The sequence below is a fragment of the Teleopsis dalmanni genome, chromosome 2 (assembly GCF_002237135.1).
Source record: "Teleopsis dalmanni isolate 2A chromosome 2, ASM223713v2, whole genome shotgun sequence".
NCBI classification, from domain to species: Eukaryota; Metazoa; Arthropoda; class Insecta; order Diptera; family Diopsidae; genus Teleopsis; species Teleopsis dalmanni.
In genome coordinates this window covers 76,885,097-76,912,334 of record NC_051847.1, presented here as the reverse complement: position 1 = coordinate 76,912,334, position 27,238 = coordinate 76,885,097, and the positions used below count along the sequence as shown (strand labels likewise).

The following is a 27,238-nucleotide window of genomic DNA, read 5'->3' as shown; positions in this document are numbered from 1 at the left end:
ACTTTAAAAATACGCTGGATAATAACAAAGCAGACACGAAAGACATTTTTCGTCTTCCTCACAGCTTAGTCTTATCGCATTACCTGCAAGAAATAGCATTTATTGAAAGAAACAATTAGTATTCTGGAATGATTACCTAAACGACAGTGGCCCGCCAACAAATCCATTAATATATTAATATTTCTGCAAGGCAAATCAGTAAGATCCCTAAATTTTTTTTATTTAAAAAGGGACAACTTACTACAGATGCCCGCATGTCGTTGATTATTATCATCTTTTAAGTACTTACTTACTTCGTTGGCCATTACAGACGTGAGTCGTCATGGCCGCGTCGAGTAAGCACCGAGCGCTCCCAAATCGTTGGCCACCTGGTTCTTCTACCGAAGATGCGTACGTCTTCGGTACCCGCGTTTTCCACCTGCGGGTACCGAAGCAAATACCTTTTTATCCGGAGCACTTTCTTCCATTCGCACGACATGACGAAGCCAGCGAAGCCGCTGAGTTCTTATGCGCTTAACTATGTCAATGTCCAGGTATAGCTAATACAGCTCATTGTTCCATCTAATTCGATACTCGTCGCCAATGTATAATGCACCATATTTTAAGTAGAAGATTTAATTAGAAAATTTGAGAAATGTAGTTAATAGAGACGTGTAAAAACAGGTCCAAAAAAATTTCTTTGACCTTGTCCCAATGCCATTGTGAAAATATATCATGCCACATTTTTGGACAGCGTAAAAAGGGGAAGAAAAAAACAAAATTGAAATGATACCGGTTAATAATTATTTCTTAAAATTGTTTAATAACTTTTTCTATATCTACTATATCTGTGTACCCAAGAAATTATATATTTCTATATAAATTTTTTATATAAATATAAAAATATGACGTTGCTAATATAAAAAAGTGACCTAATGATAAATAGCTCCAGATTATGATTATTAAACACAGAAACTGTGGTATTTAATACAGTAGCTTCGAACAGTAGTGAACTACAACAACAAAAATTATTTTTTTATTATTTTTAATTAATCGAATTTTTGGCTGACCATACAGCTGTTTCGAGTATTGCCAAATACCCATCATCAGTGGTCTTGAAAATAATTCTTGTAATCATAATTAGTCATAAATAATTTTTTGAGACTGCAAATATTTTTCTACTAAAATAATTATATATACTTAGATTCGTACTTCATTAGGCTTACTAAATCTAGAGTGCTAACTGCATACATAATACGGAAGTGGTTTGGTTTAATTCTTGGATTTTCTAATAATTGGTTTGATTCGTAGTTAGGTGCAATTGAAAAAGTCGTTATTGTTTTTGTATGCTGTGTAGATCTGCTTGTAAAATCCTTTTGGGGATAGTGTACGGCATTTTGTCGTCGAAATTGACGAGAGCTTTCGGGACATAGATCCATCCGGTCGTTCTTGGAACCACGCTGAAAATGCGTGATTTATGCGGTTTAAGCTCGGTGCGAAACACTGTATAAAAGTCGACAGCTAATGTTTCTGACTTACTGATAGTGAGATTGATGGTTCTATGGAAGAAAGTGGTTCCACAATGAATTATGAAGAATATACATTACAATACTCCATAAATGTTTTATGACACTATATTTTTAATAAAATCTGAATTGTGAAATCAATATTTTCCTTAGATACTCGTGAAACGACAATGTCTCTGATTTACAAAGTGGAATTTATCTTGATTTCCTTACTTATCCTTTGTTTTCTTATAATAATAAATGGATAATGTCTGTTTCCTTTTTAAATTTTTTTCTTTTATTGTATAATTAATTTAAGTTCTGTATATATTATTAGATAGGATATATAAATAAATTTGTATATATTTTTATAAATCATATCCGTTTCCTATTAATTCAACACCATCTAGATATGTTTCATTAAAAAACAAATTTATTTATCATTTTGTTTATATTTCGTTTAATTATTTATTTATTTATTGGTGCATTGTGCTAAGCGGTTGTTGGTATATTTTGATATGCTTAAGAAAAGTTTCTTGTATGTTTTTTCGCTTTATATTTTTATATCTTTTTATTGAGACTAAAGCAATTATTTTTTTACAGAACTCTTTGAAGTAGCTCCACGCCCTGTGGCCATGTCGATGGGTAGTTTATCTTCGTGGTCTTGCAATTTCATAATAGGTATGACATTTCCAAGTCTACAAAAAGCTTGGGGTGCCTTTGTGTTTATACCATTTTCTGTAACTTGTGCATTACTTTTCCTACTAACGAAATTCTATTTACCCGAAACCCGTGGTCGCGATCCCTCGGAAGTCGCACCGCTCGTTTCAAAAGGTTTTCGGTCAAAAGTGAGATAAAGGCTATCGTAGTTATCTTTATTAAATAAGAAATTTCTATCACAAAATTAGGCACAAATTATACTATGTACATAGGATGTCCAATTATAGTTTCGAATTTATTAAAATTTAATTAACACATAATACGATAGGTTTTTTTTAAAAACTGTTCACATTTTGTTTTAGGTTGAGTAAAAGTAAAAAGTGTAATTATTTAGAAAATTTATTTAATTTTTTTTCAATGTTCGAAAGTACCAAAAATATTTTTTTAAGTATTGATTCTTTTATTTATTGGGATTAATTAATTTTGAAGCATAAAATAAAGCAACTGTAAAATTTTTTGCTTATACTATATTCAGACACACCTTAATTTGGCAAAAATCTTAATTTTATCTTCATTTCAGCGAAATTAAGTTGCCTTTTTCATACAAAATTCAGTTTTTAGGTAGGAATGAAATTAAGAGAAATGATCTTAATTTCGTTGAAAAGAAGGAAAAGATAAAGTTGAGATAACGAAAAAGTGACATTTTTTTTAAATAAATGTCAATGACAGTTGACTTTAATAAAACCGGAAAATATTTTGAAGTATTGCAAATTTTTAAATTTGAATTTAGAAAATGAACTATAACTGTTATTAATTAAATAGAGTGAAAAATAATAATTCACATATCTCAAATCCACTGAAGCTAATAAAACTACTGAATGTCATCTTTTATAGTTGTAGGTAATAATCAACTTTTAAAATTTCCCAGCATATACTTTTAAAATTCGATTTGTAAACAAAAAACTTATGATTTCCTTAATTTGGGGCAGTATGAACACTTTCGAAATTAACTTAATTTCATTTTTACGGAATTAAGGAAATTTGTCTGTCTGAACATAGTATTAGTTGCGTTAGGATAGGTTGGCTGGAATAGAGTAGCTTTAATAAACGATAGTACAGTAGATGTATTGTTGTTTAATTTTTTGCATGATACCTAGAATTTTTCTAAAATATTTTTTTCTAATAATAAAGTAAGAGTATTTATTTGTTGATATGTTAAAAATTTGAATAATCGTTAAATTTTTGCACAAACTCTTAACCTTTCTCCTTGATCATTTGTTCAATTTCCAAATATCTTAATGGTTATCACGTTCCATTTAATTTTGCAAAATTACACTTTTATAATTTTACAAGACTAGTCAAAACTGATTGTGATTATTATAGTTTTATTATGAGATTAACTACAAAAATAGTTTGAGTCACAATTTTTTTAATTATAATTGTTTTTTATATTTACATACGTCATGGTGTATTTGCTTTTTGTGTGTATTTCGATCAAATTTTCAAATATATATACATATACATGTTGTGTTTTTAGGAGTTTAAATTTAATTATACAAATTAATAATTTTTTAGTAAATAATTTTTAATATTTATTTAATGTAAAATTCTTGTAATTTTTAAACTGTTTGCTTTTTAGAATTAAAAGAAAAATTGTATTGCAAATAAATCAAAACACTGACTGTATCTAAAAAAAAAATGCATTTTTAATTGTATTAGAAATTTTTATATTTGCACTTCAAAATATCAAAAAGAATGACAAATTAATATTATTTATATGTGGGAAATTTTTCAAATATAGTGCTTTAGCGCTTTTTTATTCTTGAAATATTTTAAATGAATATATCCGTATCTCCGGTATAAAATACAGTCAAACTTCCATAACTCGAACTTCCATAACTCGAACTTCCATAACTCGAATGTCTCTATAACTCGAACAAAAATTTTGTTCCGTGCCGACAGGAATATGGGAAAGTGCATTCTATAAGTCGAATTTTTGTTTTAAGTATAAATGCATTTTGCTGTTAGGGGAAGACCCTTTTTCCAAACCAAATATTTAATTTTTTTCCTTCTTATGACGATATTATTGAGCACTATTGCTCTAAATTACTGGATCCATTCTAAGCGCAACGGAAAGTGATGATGAGGGTTCAGTGCATGTAATTGTTTATCAGCCTTCAAAGAATGAAGTATAAGACTCAAAAGTCTTTTATATTTGCAAGCGAATGATACTACAACTGATGATCACTATAAGGCTTGGAATCTTTTTTATTAAAAATAGAAAAAAAAATTAAAATCCCAAAACTTAATTTCTGAATGTTTCAATTCACTATAACTTCTGCGCTGTATTTGATTGCAAATAAATAAATATCTTAAAATGTAATTCTAGTTTCTTTCAAAAATAAAAAAATTCTCTAACTCGAAGTCTTCTTAAGTCGAACCTTTTCTTTGCAAAATTGGACTTCGAGTTATGGAAGTTTGATTGTATTGTATAATTTTTCATTTTGACTGCTGTTTGCTGTTTCTCAATAGATATGTTTAAATAAACGGATCTTTAAAACTAAAATATTCAAACTAAAATTTTTTAACAGATATTGTTGAGCTATTGACATATCTATACCGATATCGATACTTTTATTCTAAGACAATTCGCCGTATTATAAGTGACATTGTAACGACGCCAACACCTTAAAATTGGTATGGACATTATCGTTTCAGATAACCAGTGACAGCTGTCGGTAACAGATAATAATATCTGCTAAGTAAAATTTTCAATGACGTCGCTTTCAAGCGATTCAATTTTTCGGCACAGTTTTTCATGACGACCTAAATGATAGTTTTTTTTTATTTGATAAACTCAGATATATCTATATTAAGTAAATAGTTTTTATATATTTTTTATTCGACAATAGGTCACTTTTTGAAAAAATTAAAATTCAACGTTTGTTTAATAATTTTTAATATATTCTATATTTCGACTATCCTTGAGTGTCATCACTAGGTTCAGAACTGTAATGTTTTTGGTTCCATTGTTCATATTGCACGAGACAAAGATTTAAACAAAAGTTTAATTAAAAAAAAAGGTGACCTGTAGCCGAATATAACATATATAAAAAACATTATTAACAAAATCAGATTGAAAAACTAATTCAAACAGGTCGAGAAAAAATTCAAAATTTAATTAGGTAAAAATGTATTTAGGCTAATATGGTCTTCTTCAAAACTGCTAAAAGAAACGTATTATATGTATGTTTATTTTGCTTATTTTTCTCCTATGTTTTACTAGTATTTTTCAGCATTTTCAAGAATATACTCATAATACCATTGTAATAATGAAAATGGAGAAAAAATATAATATCCAGCAATTTCAAACCGTAGTTTCAGAGCTAGAGAAAAATCCAGACTTAGCAAAAGGATTTCGTAAAGACAAAATTCTTACTGATGTCAAGCCAACTTGGTAGAAAATGGGCGTAAAATTAAGTCTGGAAAAATCCAGACTTTGCAAAAGGATTTGGCAAAGACAAAATTCTCACAGATATCAAAACATCAGTGGTTCTAATGGACCACCAATTTGGAATAATAATAGTTGGTAGGAGGTAAAAAACAATATTCTTTGCAATGCTACTAATTTACCTAAATTTATTTCATTTTAGGTCCGGCAAGATTTATAAGTAAAAAGAAAATGATAGAAAATAGAATGAAGAGAATGAATTGCAATTGGAGGAGACAGGTTAAAAGCATTTGTAACTCTCTCCATTCGAAACCCTTATCATTGTAACTCTCTCCAACTATGACAATCCAATCCAACAGTTGAACCCCGAAAGCATAATGGTTGAACTTGAAACTGTGCTACAGGAACCAGAATGTACGGTGGGAGAAGAAATACGCGAAGTCGAAAATGTGTGGAGAATTTAAAACTCCTACCAAGCCACTTGCTAGAAAAGCAAAACAATCAACAAGAAATAGATTTAAATAAGATGTCGCAATGATGTCTGTTAAAAATACTTTAGAAGATTCTAGGCTTCAGGGAAAATTAGCAGGGATTCAAGAAAAATAATTAAAACTATTGGCAGAGTGAAACCAAAGAGAGTAGAAGAAGTTATTCCAAATTGAAATGAAATTTTATTTCTGGAATAAGAAATAATATGCACATAAAAGAAAAAGAACTGGAAGTCTTTTGTACAGATACTAAAATAAAGACTTTTGATATATTAATGATTATTATTATTTTATTTCATTTACAAATTTACATTTTATTACAATATGAATGATGAACTTGTTTTCAAGAAAACTGATTTTTATTAGCTTTACATTTTTATCAAATTGAATGTAAATATTGTGACCTGCTGGGGTAATCGGTAATTTTGTAATGAGGTTCAAGTCTCACACTGTGGCTTTTGATGCGTTCCACCTATTGTAAAAAAAGGAAGAAAATATTTGTAATGAAGCTGAGCAGTGAGTAAAGTGTAAGTAGATTTTTTAATACTCCCTCCAATAGTTCGTTTCATTATATTTCTCACTTTAACGTAATTATTATTAAAAATAGTCTTGGTGCTGCTCCTTTCAGGAGAAGAGTATTACATCATTATTTGTGGTTTAAAAGGATAATATGAATTAATTGCATACAAATTATATTTCATTATATGATTTTAAATATAATGTTTCGAAAAAGTATTTTGTTCGCCAGTATTTTACTATTTATCGCATATCATATGACTTATAATCCAAATTAATGAGTCACAAGCTGAACCCATATGTCGATTATCTAAAAATCATATACGGATTTTATAATCGTAATTCTATAAAAAACTAAATCAGAGCATTTAAGTTAAAAAACTCCTTTCTACAATCAGTAAATATATTAGGTTTCCTTCTCTGAAGCCAATATCTTAAGACTTACCCATCTACACATCCAATTATATTTGGAACTCTTATTTTCTTAAAATTAGAAAATAGGTTCGGTTCTTCATAACAACTTCGGAAACTTAAGGTTAAGCGTTTTAGTCAGAATTGTATGGATGGTTACTCGTATCAATCTGAGATAAAAGTCACTTCTAATACTTACCTGATACGATTATTGGCCAAATAATGCAATACTGTAATTAACTTGGTTGTAACGAACAACTAAAGAAGGTGAAAACTATGCTGCCAGCTGGGAAGGCCATGCGTAGTGTATTTTTGAGATGATAAGGGCATTGAAGAGAGTTGTACAGTAATTGGAACATACTATGCAACATATGTAAATGAATTAAGCAACATAATTATCAAAAAATATTCCTCTTTGTGAAGTAAAAATGTTTTTTTTCCCCCAAGACCATGTACCAGTTCACCATGTACCAGAATTTCAGAATCCCCCTTATGCAGAAGATCTGGCGTTCTGTGACTTCTTTCGGTTCAAAATTGAAAACTTTGATTTGAGAGTATGCTCTCTTTATTGTTATATACTGTCTGTACGACAAGTGTACATTTTACAAATTATTTTGAAGAATATGGCCCAAAATATTATTTAATCATTTCCACTGTACATGATTTTAAAATGATTCTATCTTATTCTAATTAAACAATTAAAATATTTACATAAAAATAAATAAAACTATTCAATATGGTTATTCTTTTAGGATAAACTATAAATGGAAGAGGTGATGAGGTGTGTGTCTGAGATAAGGTTTTGTTTAGTTAGGAGACAGATATTGGGAGTATAGGTATTCCAAGCTTGGTTATAAATACTCGCTTGGGCAGTACTAAGACTTCTGATTCTTTCGAAGTATAGAAACAAGATGGATAGATATCTATAGACAATAGATAACACATAGACATAAATTTTTTCTATTTTTGTATAGAAGATATTAGGGCTTTTCTTTTGTAAGCATATCGCAAAAGAACAACATAAAAGAAGTATTACTTTCGATGCGAACTCTAGAAGAAGTGGAAATTTTGTGAAACACGTGAATAATAATTCTCTGCAATTATGGGCAAGAATATTTTATATAGTTGTATAAAAATTAATAAATAATAAATTTTATTATAAAACTATTGATCACTCCATTTGGCAAGCACTATTGCAGAACCACATTAGAAAAGCATAAAATTGATTTTGACATTAAGTTAATTATAATTACTAAGATTTTAAGCTCGACTTATCTAAAAGGTGTATACTGATTGGCATTGTTAATGATATGAATGCAGTTGTGTGCTGTGAAATATGTAACACCCACATACTAGTGTTAGTTAACAAATTAAATAATGGCATATTATAAAAATTATAGTAACTTGGATAACCTGAGTTTCGGGATATAATTGACCTTAGAAAGGATTTGGAACAGTAAAGAACAATTCAATTATTATAAACTAGTAATACTTCAAACTGTTGGGATTAGATCACATGGTGACCGTTTGAATATACACTTTTGACGTATGCCTTATCAAAGGGTTTTTCAATGCCTAACATTTATTTTCAGCAGAAATAATTCATGTAACTTGTTAATATAGAGAACTGGATAGTTCGCATAAGGGATAAATTTTGGGTTTACCGCTTTAATTTATACGTCAAATGATGACTTTCTTCCAAGACCAGTGAAAATAACCAAAGTTAGGTACATGGACTTTAAATTGTAACACTTAAAATATCACCCAGTATGTCTTTAATTTTCTCCAACGTATATCTTAAATCACTGTAGGATTTCTATTTTGATTTTTTAAATGATATCAAGATTGTTATGCACGTGTGTATTTTAGCTATTTTTATTTTTGCGATAACATTTGCCATTTTTCAAGAATAAATAAAGAAATACTTAATCTGATTTTAAAATCAAGATCAATTGATATCGAATAAAAGGTATATATAAAATAAAATCTTTTGAATTATTACGATGATAACAAAATTGTTTTAATTGACATGACATTCGTCTACTGACCGAGTTTTTCGCGATAACAAAAGAATTTAAATTGTTTGTATTTCCGTTTATACGCACTCTAGATAGTAGGACTTTTATCTCTCTAAAATTTATCGGTGACGATCTAAATAAATGTAAGCTCTAAGTTCATGCGTTGCACTGATTAATTAAATGAACGCCAACCAATTTAACACAATTTATATTTATTCCGTTCTGGTCTAAAATTATTTCAAAAAAAATATTTCTTAATACAGATAACAATGTTCATACTTTATGACTAATATTAGTATATTTACTATTTATTTATATTATATTTTATTTACTTTATATATATTAATTGTTTACTTCAATTAAAGAAACTTGCCTAACAATAATGTATTATGAAAATTTATTTATCAGAGATATAGTATGCATGTGCTTGATGTGTTTTGTGGAAGAAAAAAAATATTTCAAAATTTCAAAAAATAATGCCATCCCGAAAATTTTTCTTTCCTAATAAAATTTAACACTTAATCTATATAAAATATAAAAAGTGAAAATTTTAGGGATACATATGGAATATTTTTTTTTTGGAAATTGAACGGTTAATCATAGTACTTAAATATAACTAACTTTAATTTTTTTAAACAATTTCTTGAAAGTTCATTCAATTATCTTTAAAATGCAACAAATTTCAAGTTTCTAGCATTTATGGAGCCTGAGATATGGCCGATTAAAAATGTGTCTACAATTTTAGTTGTCAAAACCCCATGGGTCGTATATCCTAGGAAAAAAATTTCAACATTTCTTTTCAAAATACGAGTATTCTTATTTTATAAATGGAGCTCATAAAAAAAATTTCAGTAAAATCAGAGATGATGAGGTCAAAAGGGTGCCCGATTTGTAAAAAAATGACCTATATACAGATTAAATAGTCTTCAAGAGCGGTATGGGGAATACACTAATATTGTATATATATATATATAGGCTAATAAGATCAAATTTGTTATAACCAGATTACGAATCGGAACTGAACCGCAAACTGAAAATAAATATCCATTGTTTTTGCCCGATCGAAAACCGAATTGCGTATTATTTTAAACGCATAAAAAATAATTTTCGAGATTTTGCCGGAGGGGAATAGGAACTAAACCGATATTTTTTTTTTATTTTTTTTAAATTTTTCAGAGCGAAGTTAGTTTCTAATTGTCATGCTTGAATAAATTTGTGACCTTTAAAACTTTAAGCATAAATAGTTATATTTGACTATTTGAATTTCTAATATTTTTACGATGCGTGTTTTGATTATAGTTCAAAAAATGTATAAAAAACAGTAAAATTAGATGCTGTAAAATATTTAATTCTAAATTATGTGAAAAAAGTTCTAGATTTAAAGATAAATTTTACAAACAATGGAAGTTTTACGGGAGATTGGTACTGCAGAAAATTGATGTTAAAATACATCATAAATATGCATTCAAAGATATTACAGCATGATAAGCTTTTACCTTAGTCTTGGTTATTTTACTATACACTAAATTAAAATTATAGAACAAACACTCTATGCTCCATATTTACTCTCAAGCATATATATGAATATGCCAAGCGTTTATATTAATATATATAATAATATACATATGTATATATAATATAAGAATATAAATATATTAACTGGTCAGTGTATTTTAAGAAACCATGCTAGGAGACTAAATATCCCTTTTAACCATACCTGCCCTTGTTGTGAAGAGGACGATAAAAGTGCCTCCCATCTGCTTTGCTTTTAGCGGATTTCTTTTTTAAGGGTCTTGACGAACCTCCCTCTAAATAGCATTATAAGCTTTGCCAAAGGTGCTAAATGGTTCTAACCCTTGAGTTTTTAATCATACAGTAATACAATGGGCCCAAGAGGATACCCTGGGATCGCCGCCATAACCTAACTCAACCTAGTGTAGTTAGCTGGCAGCGTGTTTTGTTTTAATGTAGCGATTTCAACTAAGTTGAGTACTGCATGCCTGCATGAATCGGTATGAAGGGGTTTATCTCCACTTTAAATTTTTGGAGTTGTATTTCATTGAAACATATAAATATCTAAACGTAAGTAAATCGACTTTGGGATGAGACCATTTTCAATAGCTTAAGTAAAAAACTTCTGTAGAAAATTTTTATTTTAATATCAATAAAAATAAAATTAATATATCTTCCAAAAAAATTCTTCCTATCTTTTTTTTTTTTCTTGTCGCTACCTTTTTATACTACAATTGATATAAAATGATATAATGTAATACAGTCATGATAATTCGGATATTTAATAATTTGAATCTCGTGACGTATCTCACTTATCCATCCGGACACAAAATTTTTATTTTGTCTTCAAATTCGCTTATTTAGAGAAATAAAGAAAAATGGAGAAATTAAATAAACATCGCTTATTTATTTAATTATAAATAGAAAATTGTCGTATTTCCTATCTATTTAATATTTATTAAAATATACAATATCATATACATTTATACTTTATTAAGGTAACATTTTTGGGAATAAGTTTGCAAGAAAAATATTCGGATTTTCGAATAAACTGACACAAACTGATATTATCCGATAACCATATATATGATAGTTTAATAAAATCTAATAAAATATAATAAAATCTTGATAATTCAGGATTTTCAGCATTTCAGAAAATGTTTGATATGTAATTGTCTAATTGTTTGAACTATCGATGGCATACTATACTAGTTTTACCGATAGTACGGTGCGCGTATACTAAAACTACTATACACAGAGTCTGGGTTTAAATCTCATTATGGCTCTGTTTCAGGAATAGAGTTCCAATACTTCTTCACATTCAAATTATAGCAAAAAATGCTAAAATCTACATAGGGGTTTAACTCTATCTGGTATTGTTAGGATCAATTCCTCTCTTTAATTCTATCTGTATATAAGCCACACATATATACAGATAGAATTAAGGAGAGGGATTGATCCTAACGATGCCAGATAGCGTTAAACCCACCCCTATGTAGATTTTAGCATTTTTTGCTTGAACCGTCAATTCAATTAACCTAACCAATTTTATTTTTGATTAATAATTAAATTTATGTACTGAGTTTTTAAAATTAAATACCTAATTTAGAAAATTGTTGATATGATTAAATTCTAGACAGTTGTCTGAACTGTCGGAAATTTATAAATAAGTTTTAACTGACCCCGAAAAAAATCAAATGACGTTCGATCACGTTTGAGTAAACGTGTATTTTATACTATAAATTATTAACTTTAGAGAATAATTATCACATTTAATGATGCTATTTTTTTATGATTGAATTGAAATTTTAACTCATGAAATGTTACAACCTGACCTGCCATTGTATCGTATACCTGGCATTACAGTTATACTAGTAATTTTTTTTCCAATAAAAAAATGCATTCATTTTGTTTTACTTAACAAAATATCAAAGTGCATATTACGAAAATTTCATAATGCACTTTTAATTTAGCTTTCCTAGTTGCAAGTTTGACTTATTTTAAGACAGCATTTATAGTGAGATCTTATTGAGTGGTACTTCACTGCATTGAACAATCTAAAACACACTTTAGATAATTTGTGATATAAACGTATTTTGAAGTTATGACATCTTTTACGAGTGTTTATAAATAAATTAAATTAATATTACTTAGTTATATTGTAGTATAAATAAACGGGCTTCTTTGATTTATGATGTTTTTGCCAACACTGGTGAGTAACGTGCATTAAACCCTTTTGAAGCATTTCAATTTTTCGTGTTAACTTTCTCAATAGACATAAGAGACATTTTTTAGATAAGAAATAATGGTGAAAAAGTGAAAAAACTTAAACTTGGTATGAGTTTTGAAATAGGTCGATATATTGTAAAAAAAGTGTGTTCTTAATAAAACCCATCAGTGATTAGATATATAAGAAATAATGCATTTTTTAAAATGCTATAACTCATTTAATAACCATTAAGATAATATATATATATACGAACTATTTAATATCAACTTTGACTTCAGGATATGGTTTTGGTCTAAGAAAAAAAATAAATTCTACTCGAAAAAAAAATAGAGTCACATATCCTTTAATATGGGTCCCATTGACCTGTTTTTTTTTTGATAGAAGTACTTTTGATATCCTGTAAACAATAAATAAAAATAAATTTTGTAAGAAATACACCACCAAAAAATGCCAGTTAACAGCACTTAAAAAACGAAAAAATAATTATTAATGCTAACTTATGACGATAAAAACAGTATTTATTTGACTAAGTATTGTTTATGTTACATATATCATAGTTACTCCACTGTTAGATATAATAAAATTGTAATATACATATAGGTTAAGCAATATATTCATAATAAAAAAAAGTACTTAATTGTTTTGAAGCGTTTCCCTCACAATACAATTGTTGTACTAATCTAACACTGATTAATAATCAGGCGCAGAAATTTTATAAGGACATAATCCAAAACTGATGTCGTTACTATAAATCAGAGTAGGAATAGAAAAATATTAAGTACCTATTCCATAATTACCTGGAACTCGCTAAAAGGTGTTCAATGTAATTGACAATTACTTATATAAATGTCTGTAAGTCTGCAGTAAAGCAAACCACAAATTGGTTTCCTATTCAATAATAGAGCAATTCTAAGTAAATTTCTTGAAGATCAGTAATATTCCTTTTAACTTACTGTTTAAAGTCTAAGTGAGAAGTACTTCAATTTGGTTGTGTTGATATCAGTATCTACCAATATTAAGGGAACCCCATAGCAGTCTGGTATTCTTATTTTAAAAAAGAAACATGTTTAAGATTATATTTCTGGGAAGTCTTAAAAATAAGATGATTATCTGGAAATGTTATTGAAGTAGTAATACTGCTTAAATCACTCATAACAATAGCTGATATAACGACTAATTGATTATAACGACCTTTTTTTATATGTCAAATTTGATTTGACATATCGGTTATTGCGATTCGATTTTAATAAAGTTTTGGTGTAAGCGACTGATTATAATGACCAAACATAAAAACTTTTTGTGTCACTCTACTCTTTGGAGCATTTGAGGGAAAATTATTATCTAAAATAAATCCTCGAAAAAATCAGAATATATGCATTTAAAAGGTAACCACTAAACAAAAACTACAGATAATTGAATATAGGTATATAAATAAAAATATGTAAAACCTAAACACGTATATATATTTGTTTTTTAATACAAAAATTATTAATAATTTGATAATATGTAAATATAAATGATTTATAAATTATACATATATAAATGTAACTATAATTTTTAATCTTTTAATCAATATTACTGCTAATACCGACTATCAGTAATAACGACCGGATTGATTCTATCCCTTCAATGTCGTCAAAACCGGTTTCAATTTTACTTTATTATTAAAATAATATGATAATGATGTAAAAATATATGATTACGAACTGAAAACTTTTACTTCTGAAATAAGAAATTGTTACTATAGTATACTGCAGGCCAGAGTCGGTTCGTTAAATAATATATTTTTGCTTTTAATGTTATTATTTTTGGATAGATTATGGTTATTAAAACATATTGGATATATGACCGGATGTGTTATCTATCAAATATATTAAATATTTCTGTGGTACCTTGGGAATCAAATCTTCGATGTAAATATCTCAATCTTCTCGGATACTCAATCTACCATTAAATCACTGTTACGCACTTCAGTCACATTAATCATAACTCAAAACTGCCTTGCTTCCCTTAATGACCTAGCTAAGTATGTCAAGGTTCAACTCATTTGGGTTCCTGTTCATAGGGATATCTTGGGCGAATGAGCTTGCCAAAACAGGGGCTCTTCTCCTTGACATTCAGTTCTCAGATATTGACGTTCCACTTGTTACAGTTAAACTGACAATTAAACAAATATACCTGAGTATAGCCAAGCAATATTGGGGTGTTGAACGCTGTTATCAGATATCTAGCTTGATTTGGTCTTAGTTAAACAAGAAACGCACTCGTTGGCTACTTATACTGAGACGGAACCTGCTTAGCACCAAGGTATCTGTGCTGGCCACTGCGAAATAAGAAGGCATGTTATGAATCGGAGCTTATCCTACAATGACTTTTTTGCGGCTGTGACTCTAAGGATGCTCCATCTCATGTCTCTTCTTTAGTTAGGAGAAGTTTAAAAATCTTCGGGGTCCCCTTTCTCTTCGACCCGAGCGAGCTGTCATCCTGTAACATTAGAGACCTAGCAAAGTTTATAGATCTGTCAGCTTGATTTTCGTTTAACTAATAAGAGAGTCTTTACGTTTTTCTGCGTTGGTTGTATACTAATCTTTCAATCTATGTACATGCCAATGCTATCCCTGTGATGCCACAATGGGCCATTATTTGAGCTTAAGTGGGTTTTTTGGAAACTAGGCCGCACTCCAACCTACCTACCTACCTAGTATGCAATGACTTTTAAGTTTTGAAACATCTATGTTGGAAGGAGGTCCTATGCTTTAGAAGGAGTTCAGGAAATTAATAGTAGTAGTAGTTACTCCAACCTACTTACCTATCTGATACACAATGTCTTTTACGTTTAGAAACACCTATGTTGTAAGGAGGTTCTATGCTCCAGAAGGAGTTCAGGAAATTGTTAGTAGTATGCTGGAAGATAAAAGCACAAATCTAAACATTTATATTTAAATATATGTAAATAACTCACAATTATGAAATCTTCTGTATATGTTTATTATTTTCGATATATAAATTAATACATACAATACATTTATTTAGGTATAATTATTAAATAATTGGATGCCATGCATGTAGAAAATTAGTTTAAATATCATCAACAACTAATAACTACTATTTTATTAATACAAACATTGAACTTATTTCAAACAATACCAATTAAACAAATACTTCGAAAGCTCGGAACTGATTTAATAATTATATAAATATAAACCCTATTGTTGTTTACTTTTTGATTTGATTTGCATGCTAACATATAGAGAAAGCGCTGAATAACGGATAACTATTTTTATATCAGACTGACTTCTGAGATATTAATAGTGCGTACCTATTTAGTAAAAAAAAATCTGTGTGCGATTTTTTAAGTATCTAAGCAGACGCTTGATTAACAATATTTTTGGTTTTTTTTCAACTATTAATTAACCTCGTATTTACTGTCGCTTAGCTTACTGTAATATATTGTATTTATCAGTATAACCTTCTCGATCATTGAGGTATGTACGTACTTAGCGGCCACTGTAGACTTGTGTAACTGCTATTAACAAGTGACCAAGCGTTGTGGTTATTATTCAGAAATCACAAAAATAGCAAATGTGAAGACATAGTGTAGTCATTCATATCTACAGTGCACTTAAATAATAATTACTTATAATTTTTTTTCTAATAAAAATATTAGTAAAAAGTGATCCGTTCCATAGACGATATAGTTTTATTGTAGCGATTTAGTGGAATAGACGTTCATTACGGAAGTGGAATAAAAAATAAAATAATTTTAATTGTAAATATAAGAAGAAATGACATTTACTGAAAAACCAAAAGTACGTTTTAATTAATTATATAAATAAATAAACAAATTTTATTTAAAAAATAGATTTTTTTTTAATAAATAATTTTAAAATTATGAAAATAATAGGCCAGAGTGTTAACTTGATGGCAATATCAAATAGATTTGTTTGAGTAAAATATATTCAACTATCAAAAATATACTAACTTATGTGAAAAAGTGGTTTCAAGGATCTTTATAGACTTTATATACTATTACATCTGTTTGTGGATTATGGAGTAATTAAAATTTAAACGCATATTTGTTATTTAATATAAGTTATGAAAACATATGTGTATAGAATTATTATATCAATTGCTACAAAAAAAAATCAATTTAGTTCTGAGAAAGTTCATGGACTAATTCATTGTGATGGATAATGATCTATATCGGTTTAGTTTTATGTTAATATATGATATTATAGCACACAGCTATAATATTGTTAATAGTGCACACAGTAGTAGAGAGACAGTGGTCTTAATGCATCACGCTTTTAAGGGGACTATAAAAAGAAAATGTTATAAATATTGTGAAAAAATACGAGGGTCACTATTTGTATTTTGAGTCTGGGCAATACTGATCGTTATCAGGTGTCATCTAACGTTTCCATACGAAAGTTTAAGTTATTTGTGTTATTTACAGTGATTTGTAACTTGTGTGTTCACTAAAAAATGGAATTAATGCAAGAAAATTTTTGTGTGATGAATTATTATGACTTTCGACGTGGATTATTAAGACATTAGTAAATCGATAAATCGATAAAAAATGGAATTAATGCAAGAACATTTTTGTGTGATGATTTATTACGACTTTCGACGTGGATTATTAAGACATTAGTAAATCGATAATCGATTTTTATCGATTCCTTACTTCCACATTTGGCGTTTGGCGATGAAGCTCAATTCTTCACCACTGTGAAACGCTGGTATAATGATTTTAATCGTGGCCGCAGTTCTCTTACCGACGAAATTCGTGAAGGTCGTCCAAAATTAGTTGTTGTTCCAGAAAACATTGATGCTGTGCGAAAACTGATAATGCAAAATCGTCATGCGACATACTGTGAAATTAAGGTTGTGGTAGAACCCTAAGCATTAATTCCACCAGTATATATAAAATATTACACGATCATTTAGCTGTGAGAAAAGCTAAAAGGATTGTTCTCGTTGGATCCTCCATCATTTGACAAAATCTCAAAAAGTTGCTTGTGTCGATTGGTGCACATAAATGCTCAAGAAGTAAATGGCGGTGCTACAAAAGACGTATAAGATTGTAACAGGTGACAAATCATGGATATATGGGTATTAGCCAGAACGTATACAGCAGTCGATTGTACGAGTATGGGTGTTTGAAGATGAACCAAATCTAACAAAAGCTGTTTGCGCTCGAAGCATGTGGTAATTATACGAGTACTATTACAGGAACGTAAAACGAACAATTCCGAATGGTTCATTGAAATACGGAAAGCAAACAAGCGTCGTCGGATCATTCTCCATCAAGAAAACGCGAATGCTTACACATCTCGTTTAACAACCGACTATTTCAACATTGATGGCTCATCCGCCATACATTCCTGATTTGGCAACTAATGATTTCTTCTTGTTCCCAATCTTCAGGATTGACGGCCAGTAAGGTTTTGATGTGTTTGGTGAGATTGGCAGGGAATCATCTACTATGAGCTGCTCCCCTAAGGCAAAAAATAATTATTAGTTTATATTTATTTATATTTACATTTATATTTCATATTTATATTACACTTAGTACAATATATATATATTATCCGAAATAAAAACATCGAATCTAGTCTGAACTGATACTGAATATTATAGGGGAGGACTTGAATATATATATTTCTTAAACTAAATTAAAAATTTAAACAAACCAATCTAAATATATAATCGATTTATATAATGGATATTGAGTCAAAAAACAGGTTATTAATTTGGAAACCCTGTAATCTATTGGAACTTACCATACATAGAAGACGCCATACAAGAAAAAATATATATATACATGCAGAGATTTGAAGACTAAACTACAAAGATAAGAGAATCAACTAGGATGATTGATTCGATTTTATGTGCCTTTTCATTTATTGCATGTTGAAAAAAACGGTTTTTTTACGTTGCAACTGGATTTTTTACCATCAAAACTAATTTTTTTTTATTGTCAAAACCATTTTTATTGTTGTTAAAACCGGGTTTTTTACCGTTGAAACCGGTTTTTTTACCGTTAAATCTGTTTTTTTTTTCGTTAAACCTGTTTTGTTATCTTAGTTCTACTATTTTAATGGAAAGCCAATACTACACTGACAAGTAATAGTAGATGGAAACATATTTTTATAACAAAACCAGTTGTACGTGGGAGCTTGCTTTTAAGCTTCAAGCTTACCTTATTTCTAAACCGGTTTAACTGGTTTTTTAGAATTACAAATCAAAAATTAATTTTTCCAATATATTATTATCATAGAGTAACAATGCTTCACTGTCAAATAATAGTTGATGGAAACAGATTTGTAGCTAAAACAGATTTACGTGGCAGCTGTGACTACTACTGACTTACTAAATCCAAACCGGTTTGACCGGTTTTTTCTGGAATTTAAAATAAAAAACCAAAGCAACGTTTTACTTACAAGTAATAATTGATGAGTATAAATTCTATAGCTTAAACAACTGGCGGGTGGACGGTGTTATTCGCTAATTGTTTGAAAACCGGTTTGACCAGTTTTTTTTTAAATTACAAATTATAAGCGGCTTTAACCAGTTTGTTTTATAAATTATGAAACGGTTTTTACAAGCGATTTTTGTAAAAAGGTGGAATAGTTTACTGTAGACCCTTTATTTACACCGGGCTGTAATTTTAAAAATAAGAATTATTTACTACATTTAATCGGAAGAAACTGCAATCTGTAAGTTTTGACAAAACCAAAACCTGCTACTTCGTGTTCGTATTATTGTTCAATAGCTCTAACTTTAAGCCAAATTATTAAACTACTAATCCTATTAATAGGATCCTATTAATCCTATGTTTTTCCTGTTTAACATGAACATAGTAACTATTGGATTATATTGAATGATTAATGCGAATGATCCTAATGTTCTGTTTTATAATAATCTATTCATTGTAATAATAAGGCAAACTTGTATACTTTATTTAAGGTTATAAGCGGAGAAGGATGGACACCTTTACTTTTTATAGTCAGCCTTGCAACAACAATTGGAACAGCTGTGCCGGTTGGTTACTGCTTAGGATCACTTAATACACCAGCTGGGGTAATACAAATTTGTACTTCATCAATTTCAAAACCTCAGTGCCATATTTAAATGTCAATTAATTTATTTTAGTTCATCAAAGATTGGGTGCTGGAATTATATATACAACGTCATGATTTTGAATTCAGTGAAAATGGTCTTGAGTTAGTGTTTGCCAGTATTGTTTCAATATTCTTGATTGGCGGTATATTTGGATCTTTTTTTGGAGCATATTGCTGTGATAAATTTGGAAGGTAAAAATTTAATATATTTAGCATATGAAAATAAACATTATGTGTCGTATACAATTCTGTGGGCTTAGTACTACACTATATCAAAGATGTCCAGTCCCTTACATTGTTAGCACATTTGTTTTTCTAATGTCCTTTGCTAAATGAATTTACACAAGTACCTGCTTTGTTGCACTTCGTATAGCCATAGGTTAGGTTGGAATGGTGACCTTGTGTACAATGAAAGCCCATTTGTGCTCAAAATAATGGCCCGTTATGGTATCACAGGAATAACGTTGGTTCTTACATAGACAAGGTGATCAATATACGTCCAACGCCGAAAAAAGTAAAGCCATGAATAACAAAACTTTTCATAAAAATGACAAGAAACTAAGAAAACCGGTGTTGCTTTTATGAGCTTTTCATCGTATCTGCATGACTTGTAAATCTGTGCACCAGAGATGGACCAGAGATGTGCTACATATGAAAAAAGGTGCCTTTCTTATCTTATTGTTAAATCTGGTCAATTGGAAATCATAGAAGAGAAAACTGAGAAGATACGCAAACATGCTGTAATAATATAATTAAAAGCTTTGTGTGCTGTAGATACAACGTGCTGTAGATATTATTTAAAGAAAATTAAAAACAATAGAATACCCTCAAATCTATAAAAGATTAAACATTTGAAGCAGTTAATCCCAAACTGACAAGACTATGCGTATATAAACACAATCAAAGGCCCTAGAGTTGTCTTTAAGCACACTATCTTTTACCAGTGTGTGCCTATGCGGTCAGTAATCTAATTATTGAATATTCCCTTAGGATCACTCCTGTTTGTAATCGAAATGCTCCTGTCACTTCTCCTAATAATTCCAGTACTCCTTAAGATTATTTATACTGTTAGCTATACTGATCTCTTTTTCTATAAGTTAAAGTAAAATGAAAGTATGTTTAAATCAGTCACAGATCAGTTACAATAAACACATTTGATTTTCACTAATATAGAAATTTCCGGTACCCAGACTAATGTTGAGTAAATTTCGATTACAAAAGTTTGTTACAAATCAAAGCACACTAATTCCTACCTAGAATAATACTCTCAATCTATAAAGAGGGTTTCATAGATCTTCAACGTCGTAGTTTACGGTTCCAAACATAAAATCTTCAAATATAATGTTATCGTTGTTTAATGTTACATGTAATATTAACAATTTATTTAATATTATTAAATAAAAATTAATTAATTTTATTTACAGGAAAGGTTGCTTGAATTTAAGCGCCGCGTTATTGGTAGTATCTGGGGTATTTGTAACTTTTTGCCGAGAAGGAAAATCATTAGAAATGATTTTCATCTCACGATTTTTAGCTGGTATAGCATCTGCACTTATTTACACAGCACATCCAATGTATTTACTGGAAATAGCACCTCCTAAACTACGTGGAAGTGTGGCGGTATTTACTGCATTTGGAGTAACTGCTGGTATATGTGTTGGACAGATATTCAGTTTTAATATTGTATTCGGTACGGAAGAGTACTGGCAATATGCACTTGGTTTTTATGCGGTTTTTGTTATTATATGCTTCTTGCCAACTTATTGGTATCCTGAAAGTCCACGTTGGCGTTATTTGATAAAACATCAATACGATATTGCAGAAAAAGAATTAGTGCGCTTACGTGGAACTGGACCAGAAGCACAGGAATGTGTAAAAAGTGAAATAGCCGAAATGCAATCGGCTAGTAAGTCTACTGAAGAGAAATCAAGTTTTCTGAGTGTTTTGAGAAATTCGGACTTATTAATGCCGTTAATATTGGTGTGCTCATTTCAAATTTGCCAGCAACTTAGTGGCATTAATGCGGTAAGTCAAAAATTTTAAATAAAATATTTTATAAGTTAATAATAAATATCAAAATTTATATATGGCTTATTATATTGAGTTGTTCAACTTTATATCACAGATTTTCTTCTATTCGGTACCAATCTTCACAAAAGCCGGATTTTCTAGTTCGGCTGCTGAATGGATGAATTTTGGTGCTGGATTTCTAAACATGACTGTTTCTGGACTTGGTCCGTTTTTAATGTCAAAGTTTAATAGACGGCCACTCATGTTAATATCTTGTGTGGGATGTTTTATATCACTCATCTGTTTAGCATTTGCTTTGAACTATATAGTAAGTAATATATTGTGATATGGTCGACGTTTTTGTATTTATTTTTGAACTTTTTAGGATTTAGCCAATTGGTTACCACCTGCTTGCATTGTATTTATAACCACATTCATAACATTCTTTCAACTTGGTTTAGGTCCTATTCCATATTTTATTGGATCAGGTATGATTTTTTTGTTTTTTAATTAGTTATAAACAATTTTTCTCATCTATTGCATTTATTTTATAGAGCTCTTCGAAGTAAAACCTAGGCCGGTGGCTATGTCGATGGGCAGTCTGTTCTCTTGGTTTGGTAATTTTTTAATTGGCATGTGCTTTCCGATTTTGCAAGGGGTCTGGGGTGCATTTGTATTTTTGCCGTGCAGTATTGTATGTGTATATTGCTTCTTGCTAACTTATCGTTATTTACCCGAATCCCGTGGACGTGATGCGGCTGACATACAAGTTTATATGAGAAATGGTTTTCATTCGAAATTGAGTTAAAATTAATTTTTTAATTTATTTATATTTTTCACATAATTTAACATGTAAAATTATTTATTAGAATGTAGTAATATATATATTTTTTATACGCTCTTTTTTGTTTTATAAATCAAGAACAAATTCGTTCCATCCTACTCATTATAAAGTTGACATAAAATATGAAAATAGGCAGACATAATAAATCATAAACGGGACACACTTTCATTCATAACACATTATGACACTATCTCTAAAGATTTTAATAAACTTGCTTTAATATTACTTGTGGTTTTTCAAGAGAAACTATAAAAATGATTATAAATTCAAATTATAAAAAATTGTTAAGAAAATAGCACCTGCTAAACAGACGTAATGTGCGTCCATAAACGAAAATTCAAAAGTTGTATAGATAATGTACAACCAGCATCTCTTTGTTTCTTGAAGTATTTTATCTCCTTTAATTTTTTTTTTTTTTGTTTTCCGTATACACATAAATTATTCCCCGTTTTCAAGTTTTCATTTTCCATGGAAAATATATTCAATTTTAAAGTCAATTATGACGAAATAAACAATTTTTTAAATAGAGTGGTCCATAGATGTCTGATGATGGACATTTGGTAATATCCGGAACAAATGTATGGTCAACCAAAAAATTTAATTATTTTAAATTAAATTCTAGTTATTGGAATTCAACACTCTTATGCCCTTCTATTCATTTTAAAATATTCTGAATATAAATAATTAAGATTGATAAATCCCAGTTCTTTGACTCAATTAATTCGTTTTCTTTTTTTGTCTTAATAAGATGTCGTTTTGATATAATTGACATCTTTATATATATAAATCTTCTGTACGTGTGTTGACAGTGAACTCCTCCTAAACGGCTGAACCGATTTTGATGAAATTTTTTGTGTGTGTTCAAGTGGATTCAAGGATAGTTTAGATTGGTCCACTGGATAATGTTTTTTTAATTATTATACAGTTTTTTGGTATCCATATACATTTATATTAGACATTTAAAATTTATTCATGCTTACTTTGATTTGTTTAAAAAGTTTAAAATCTCTAAAATGAATCGTTCAACTATCCTGTTGAATTTTTGAATTCGCTGGATTACCAGGAATGCCACCACATAACTTAAGATTAAAAGTTGACTCACCTATAATTATGCTGCGGAATTTAAATGCACCTAACCTATGCAACGGCATGAGATAGTAGTTAGTTAGTTGTGGTGGAGAGAGGACGAATCCTCCTCAAATAGCTAAGGATGAAAGTCGTTTTGAATCCACAAAAACCTCGTAATAGTGGGTAGTAGATAGAGGGTCAAACTAGAACCAACCAGAGGCATTAACAATGGCAAAAATCTGGCTAATGCTGATACTGGTGATATCGCTAAGTAAGTTGAAGAAAGGGGCCCCTAGAAACTTAAACTTAGTTCTGGCCAGACCTGGACAAAAACACATCAGGTGTTCTGGTGTCATTTCTTCAAGTATTGGTAGACACGCACTACATGAGGTACCACAGGGATGGCCAAGTCTAGCTCCATACCGTCCTATGGACCAGTGGCCCATAAAGACAGATATTAGCTTAGAAACCTCAGATTTGTTTCTACAGATTAAGTCAGAGGTTCTATATTTGGAATAGATGGACCAAGTAGCCCTTGACCTGGCTGCTGAGACAGTAAGGGTCCACTCACTATTTGCCTGTCGAAAAAAATGGTCACAAATCAACTTACGCCCGTAGATGACAGGGGCAGGTATCGAAATAGGGGTATCCGTGGAAGAGGCGCCTAGCCTAGCAAACTCGTCAGCGCGCTCGTTTCCCACAATATTAGAATGCCCGGGAACCCATACTAGAGTAACCTTGGACCTCTCACTTAGTTCACTGGTAATAACCTTACATTCTTCTACTAATCTCGATGACAGACAGACTGCTGATAAAGCTTTAATAGCTGCCTGACTGTCAGTTAGAATGCAGACCTCTTTTCCCTGAAGGCGCATATTTAAAGCAAGAACACTATATGCCCTAAGGATAGCAAAAACTTCAGCCTGAAATATTGAGGTAGAATCTGAAAGGTGGTATGATTTACTAATCATTAGGTCCGTAGAAAAGATTCCGGCTCCAACGCCCTCATCCATTTTAGACCCGTCGGTGTAGATCGCTATCTTTTCTGGAGTTGTAAGCAATCCCGCCTCCCAATCTCCTCTTGAAGGAATTTTAGTGGCGAAGTTATTGTCGAATAGTAACCGAGGACATAGGTAGTCTAAATCCGTGGCATCATCTATCGGATAGAGTGATGCGATATTACCATGTCCTAAAGCACTCGAGCACGGCATGAGATTAGTCATAAAAAAAATTATGTGCAATGCACTTGAAACTACAATTTTGAATGGCAAATTTGAAGGTGAAGCTATTCTCCTGCCACGAAACCCAATGATCCCTTCAGACTCACCCATTCCATTCAGACGTCTGCAATTTCCAATTCGCTTGATATTTGCCATGACTATTAACAAGTCACAAGGTCAAACAATGTCGATTTGTGGAATAGATCTAGAAAATCAGGTCTTTTCACATGGCTAATTATATGTGGCGTGTTCTCGCGTTGGAAAACCGACAAGTTTATTCATTTATACTCCTCAAGAATTGATAAAAAAAAATGTTGTTCATCAATTCGCATTAAGATGAAATTAAACAAACATTATTGATTATTACGAATTGTTTTTAGAAAACTTCATGTTATTTCAAAATAAAGAATAACAAAATTATAACATTATTTGTCTTTCATTTCTTACTTTGTTTAATATTCTAATTGCTTAGTATATCATGCAGGACAACATCAGTGGGGTCCGCTAGAATATATATATATATATATCTTTATTCAGTTTATATTTTCCTACAGATAACCCTTAACATCTCGCAGTCGAGTATGCTTAACAAAATTAATTGCCAGAGAAAAGTTCATTTCGATCTAATATCTTTAAGGAGAATGTTGCCTATAACTTAAGAGAAATGATAGGAAATTTCGTCACAAGTATAGCGTCAGAATGTGAAAATTTTTATTGTTTAAGAAAATCTTATTCGGATTTTTATACTTCGATCCGAAATAAAAACACTCAGTTGCGGCTTTTCTTGTGCGCGATTCAGAACGAAACGGTGAACGCAGTGAACACAACGTTCACGTACGAAACGAACAATTTTAAGATATAAATACGAATTTTAAAATTATGGAGAATTTTATAAAAAATAATAAGAATTTAATAAAATAAATATGTATATAATTATTATAAAAAAAAAGTGGAATATTTGGTATTAATTAAAAAAAATAAAAAATAAAGTAAAAATTTAAAAATAATAAATAAAACTAAAAATAAAAATAAAAATAAAGTTTAAGTGTTTACCCCAAAAAGAGTAAATAAAATGTGTTGTGACGTCACTATTGAAAAAGAAAGAAAAATGTAAAAATAAATAAATATAAGATATTCTATTCTGTGCATACGTTTAAAATCTTTTCACAGTTCACGATTAAAAATAAATCGAAAAATAACGTGAATTTTGTGGTACGAGTATTTTCCTTCCCTGATGATATTTACGACTGCAATGTGATCATTAACAACATCATTGGCAGCAGCAAAACTAACTACGGCATTAAAAATTTGAATAAAATTGACCATTTCGTCGTTGGAAAAATTTTTGGTAAATGCAAAGAAAAAAAAAGATTACGTTTCAAATTTTCAATTGCTAATGAAAGAAAGTAGCAAAATCTTATATATAATTTTGTTTATAATTATACGATCTGAGACTTTGTATGTAGAAGACAAAATCTCCCGACATTCTGTTTGCCCGCTGTCTCGTCTTATTGTTTTTACCATTTCACATGTGCATTGCATTGTGTCTTTAGTATTTCCTAGATCTAATGGAAGATACTCGTATATAAGATCCCAACGTACGTATATTCATGTGTTTAGTTGTGATGAATAAAATTAAGCTGAAAATGGCAAATGTAGTATAATAAATTTTAAAATGACTTTCTGTAGACAAAGTCAAGAAACTAAAGTGCACTGAAATAAAAATAAATGTATATACATTAGCTCAGCATTAGCTCAAAATAAATTGGAATATGTACACATTATATCGATATATAAATCGTAAATAAAATATATCAGAAAGATTTATTAGCCTGTCCGAATAAAGAAAATTTTCACTTCTGTTACTACCTGCCTGAAATCAAATTGTTTCGTCGAATGCCATGAAAAATGAAGATACAAATTAATCATTTAAAATACAATGGCCATATGTAGTCAAAGAAATGTTTTTATTTATATCTCTTACAAAAAGTACGGGCTTATAGTGAAAACAATAAGTTTTTCATTTTACATGTGAATGAGTGAAGAACACATAAGAAATCTAGGTAGGTGAATAGATGAACACGATTCTGTAGTTTTCTACTATTGGAAACTTAGCAAATATATAATAATAAAATTTTTTATTCTGTAGTTTTCTTCTATTAGAAACTTAGCATATATATAATAATAACATTTTTTATTTAT

At 29.8% G+C, this 27,238-nt stretch overlaps 1 protein-coding gene across 7 annotated transcripts in view; it reads left to right on the top strand.

The window, feature by feature from the left end:
- Window positions 1-22,757, top strand: part of LOC119678519 (solute carrier family 2, facilitated glucose transporter member 1-like) — a 45,442-nt gene extending 22,685 nt beyond the window's left edge. Inside the window, exons 1-7 of one of the 7 annotated variants that reach the window (XM_038090383.1) lie at window positions 12,596-12,752; window positions 19,740-19,853; window positions 19,926-20,086; window positions 21,319-21,919; window positions 22,020-22,232; window positions 22,290-22,392; window positions 22,459-22,757. In XM_038090383.1, the coding sequence (XP_037946311.1) occupies window positions 12,732-12,752; window positions 19,740-19,853; window positions 19,926-20,086; window positions 21,319-21,919; window positions 22,020-22,232; window positions 22,290-22,392; window positions 22,459-22,712 (1,467 nt within the window). In that variant the 5' untranslated portion in view covers window positions 12,596-12,731 and the 3' untranslated portion in view covers window positions 22,713-22,757. Of the gene's footprint in view, window positions 1-2,087; window positions 2,498-5,430; window positions 5,741-5,797; window positions 6,304-12,595; window positions 12,753-16,454; window positions 16,580-19,739; window positions 19,854-19,925; window positions 20,087-21,318; window positions 21,920-22,019; window positions 22,233-22,289; window positions 22,393-22,458 lie in introns of those variants that run through there. The other 6 variants (XM_038090382.1, XM_038090381.1, XR_005252341.1 and 3 more) reach the window with 6 other exon arrangements.
- The last annotated feature ends 4,481 nt before the right edge of the window (window positions 22,758-27,238 follow it).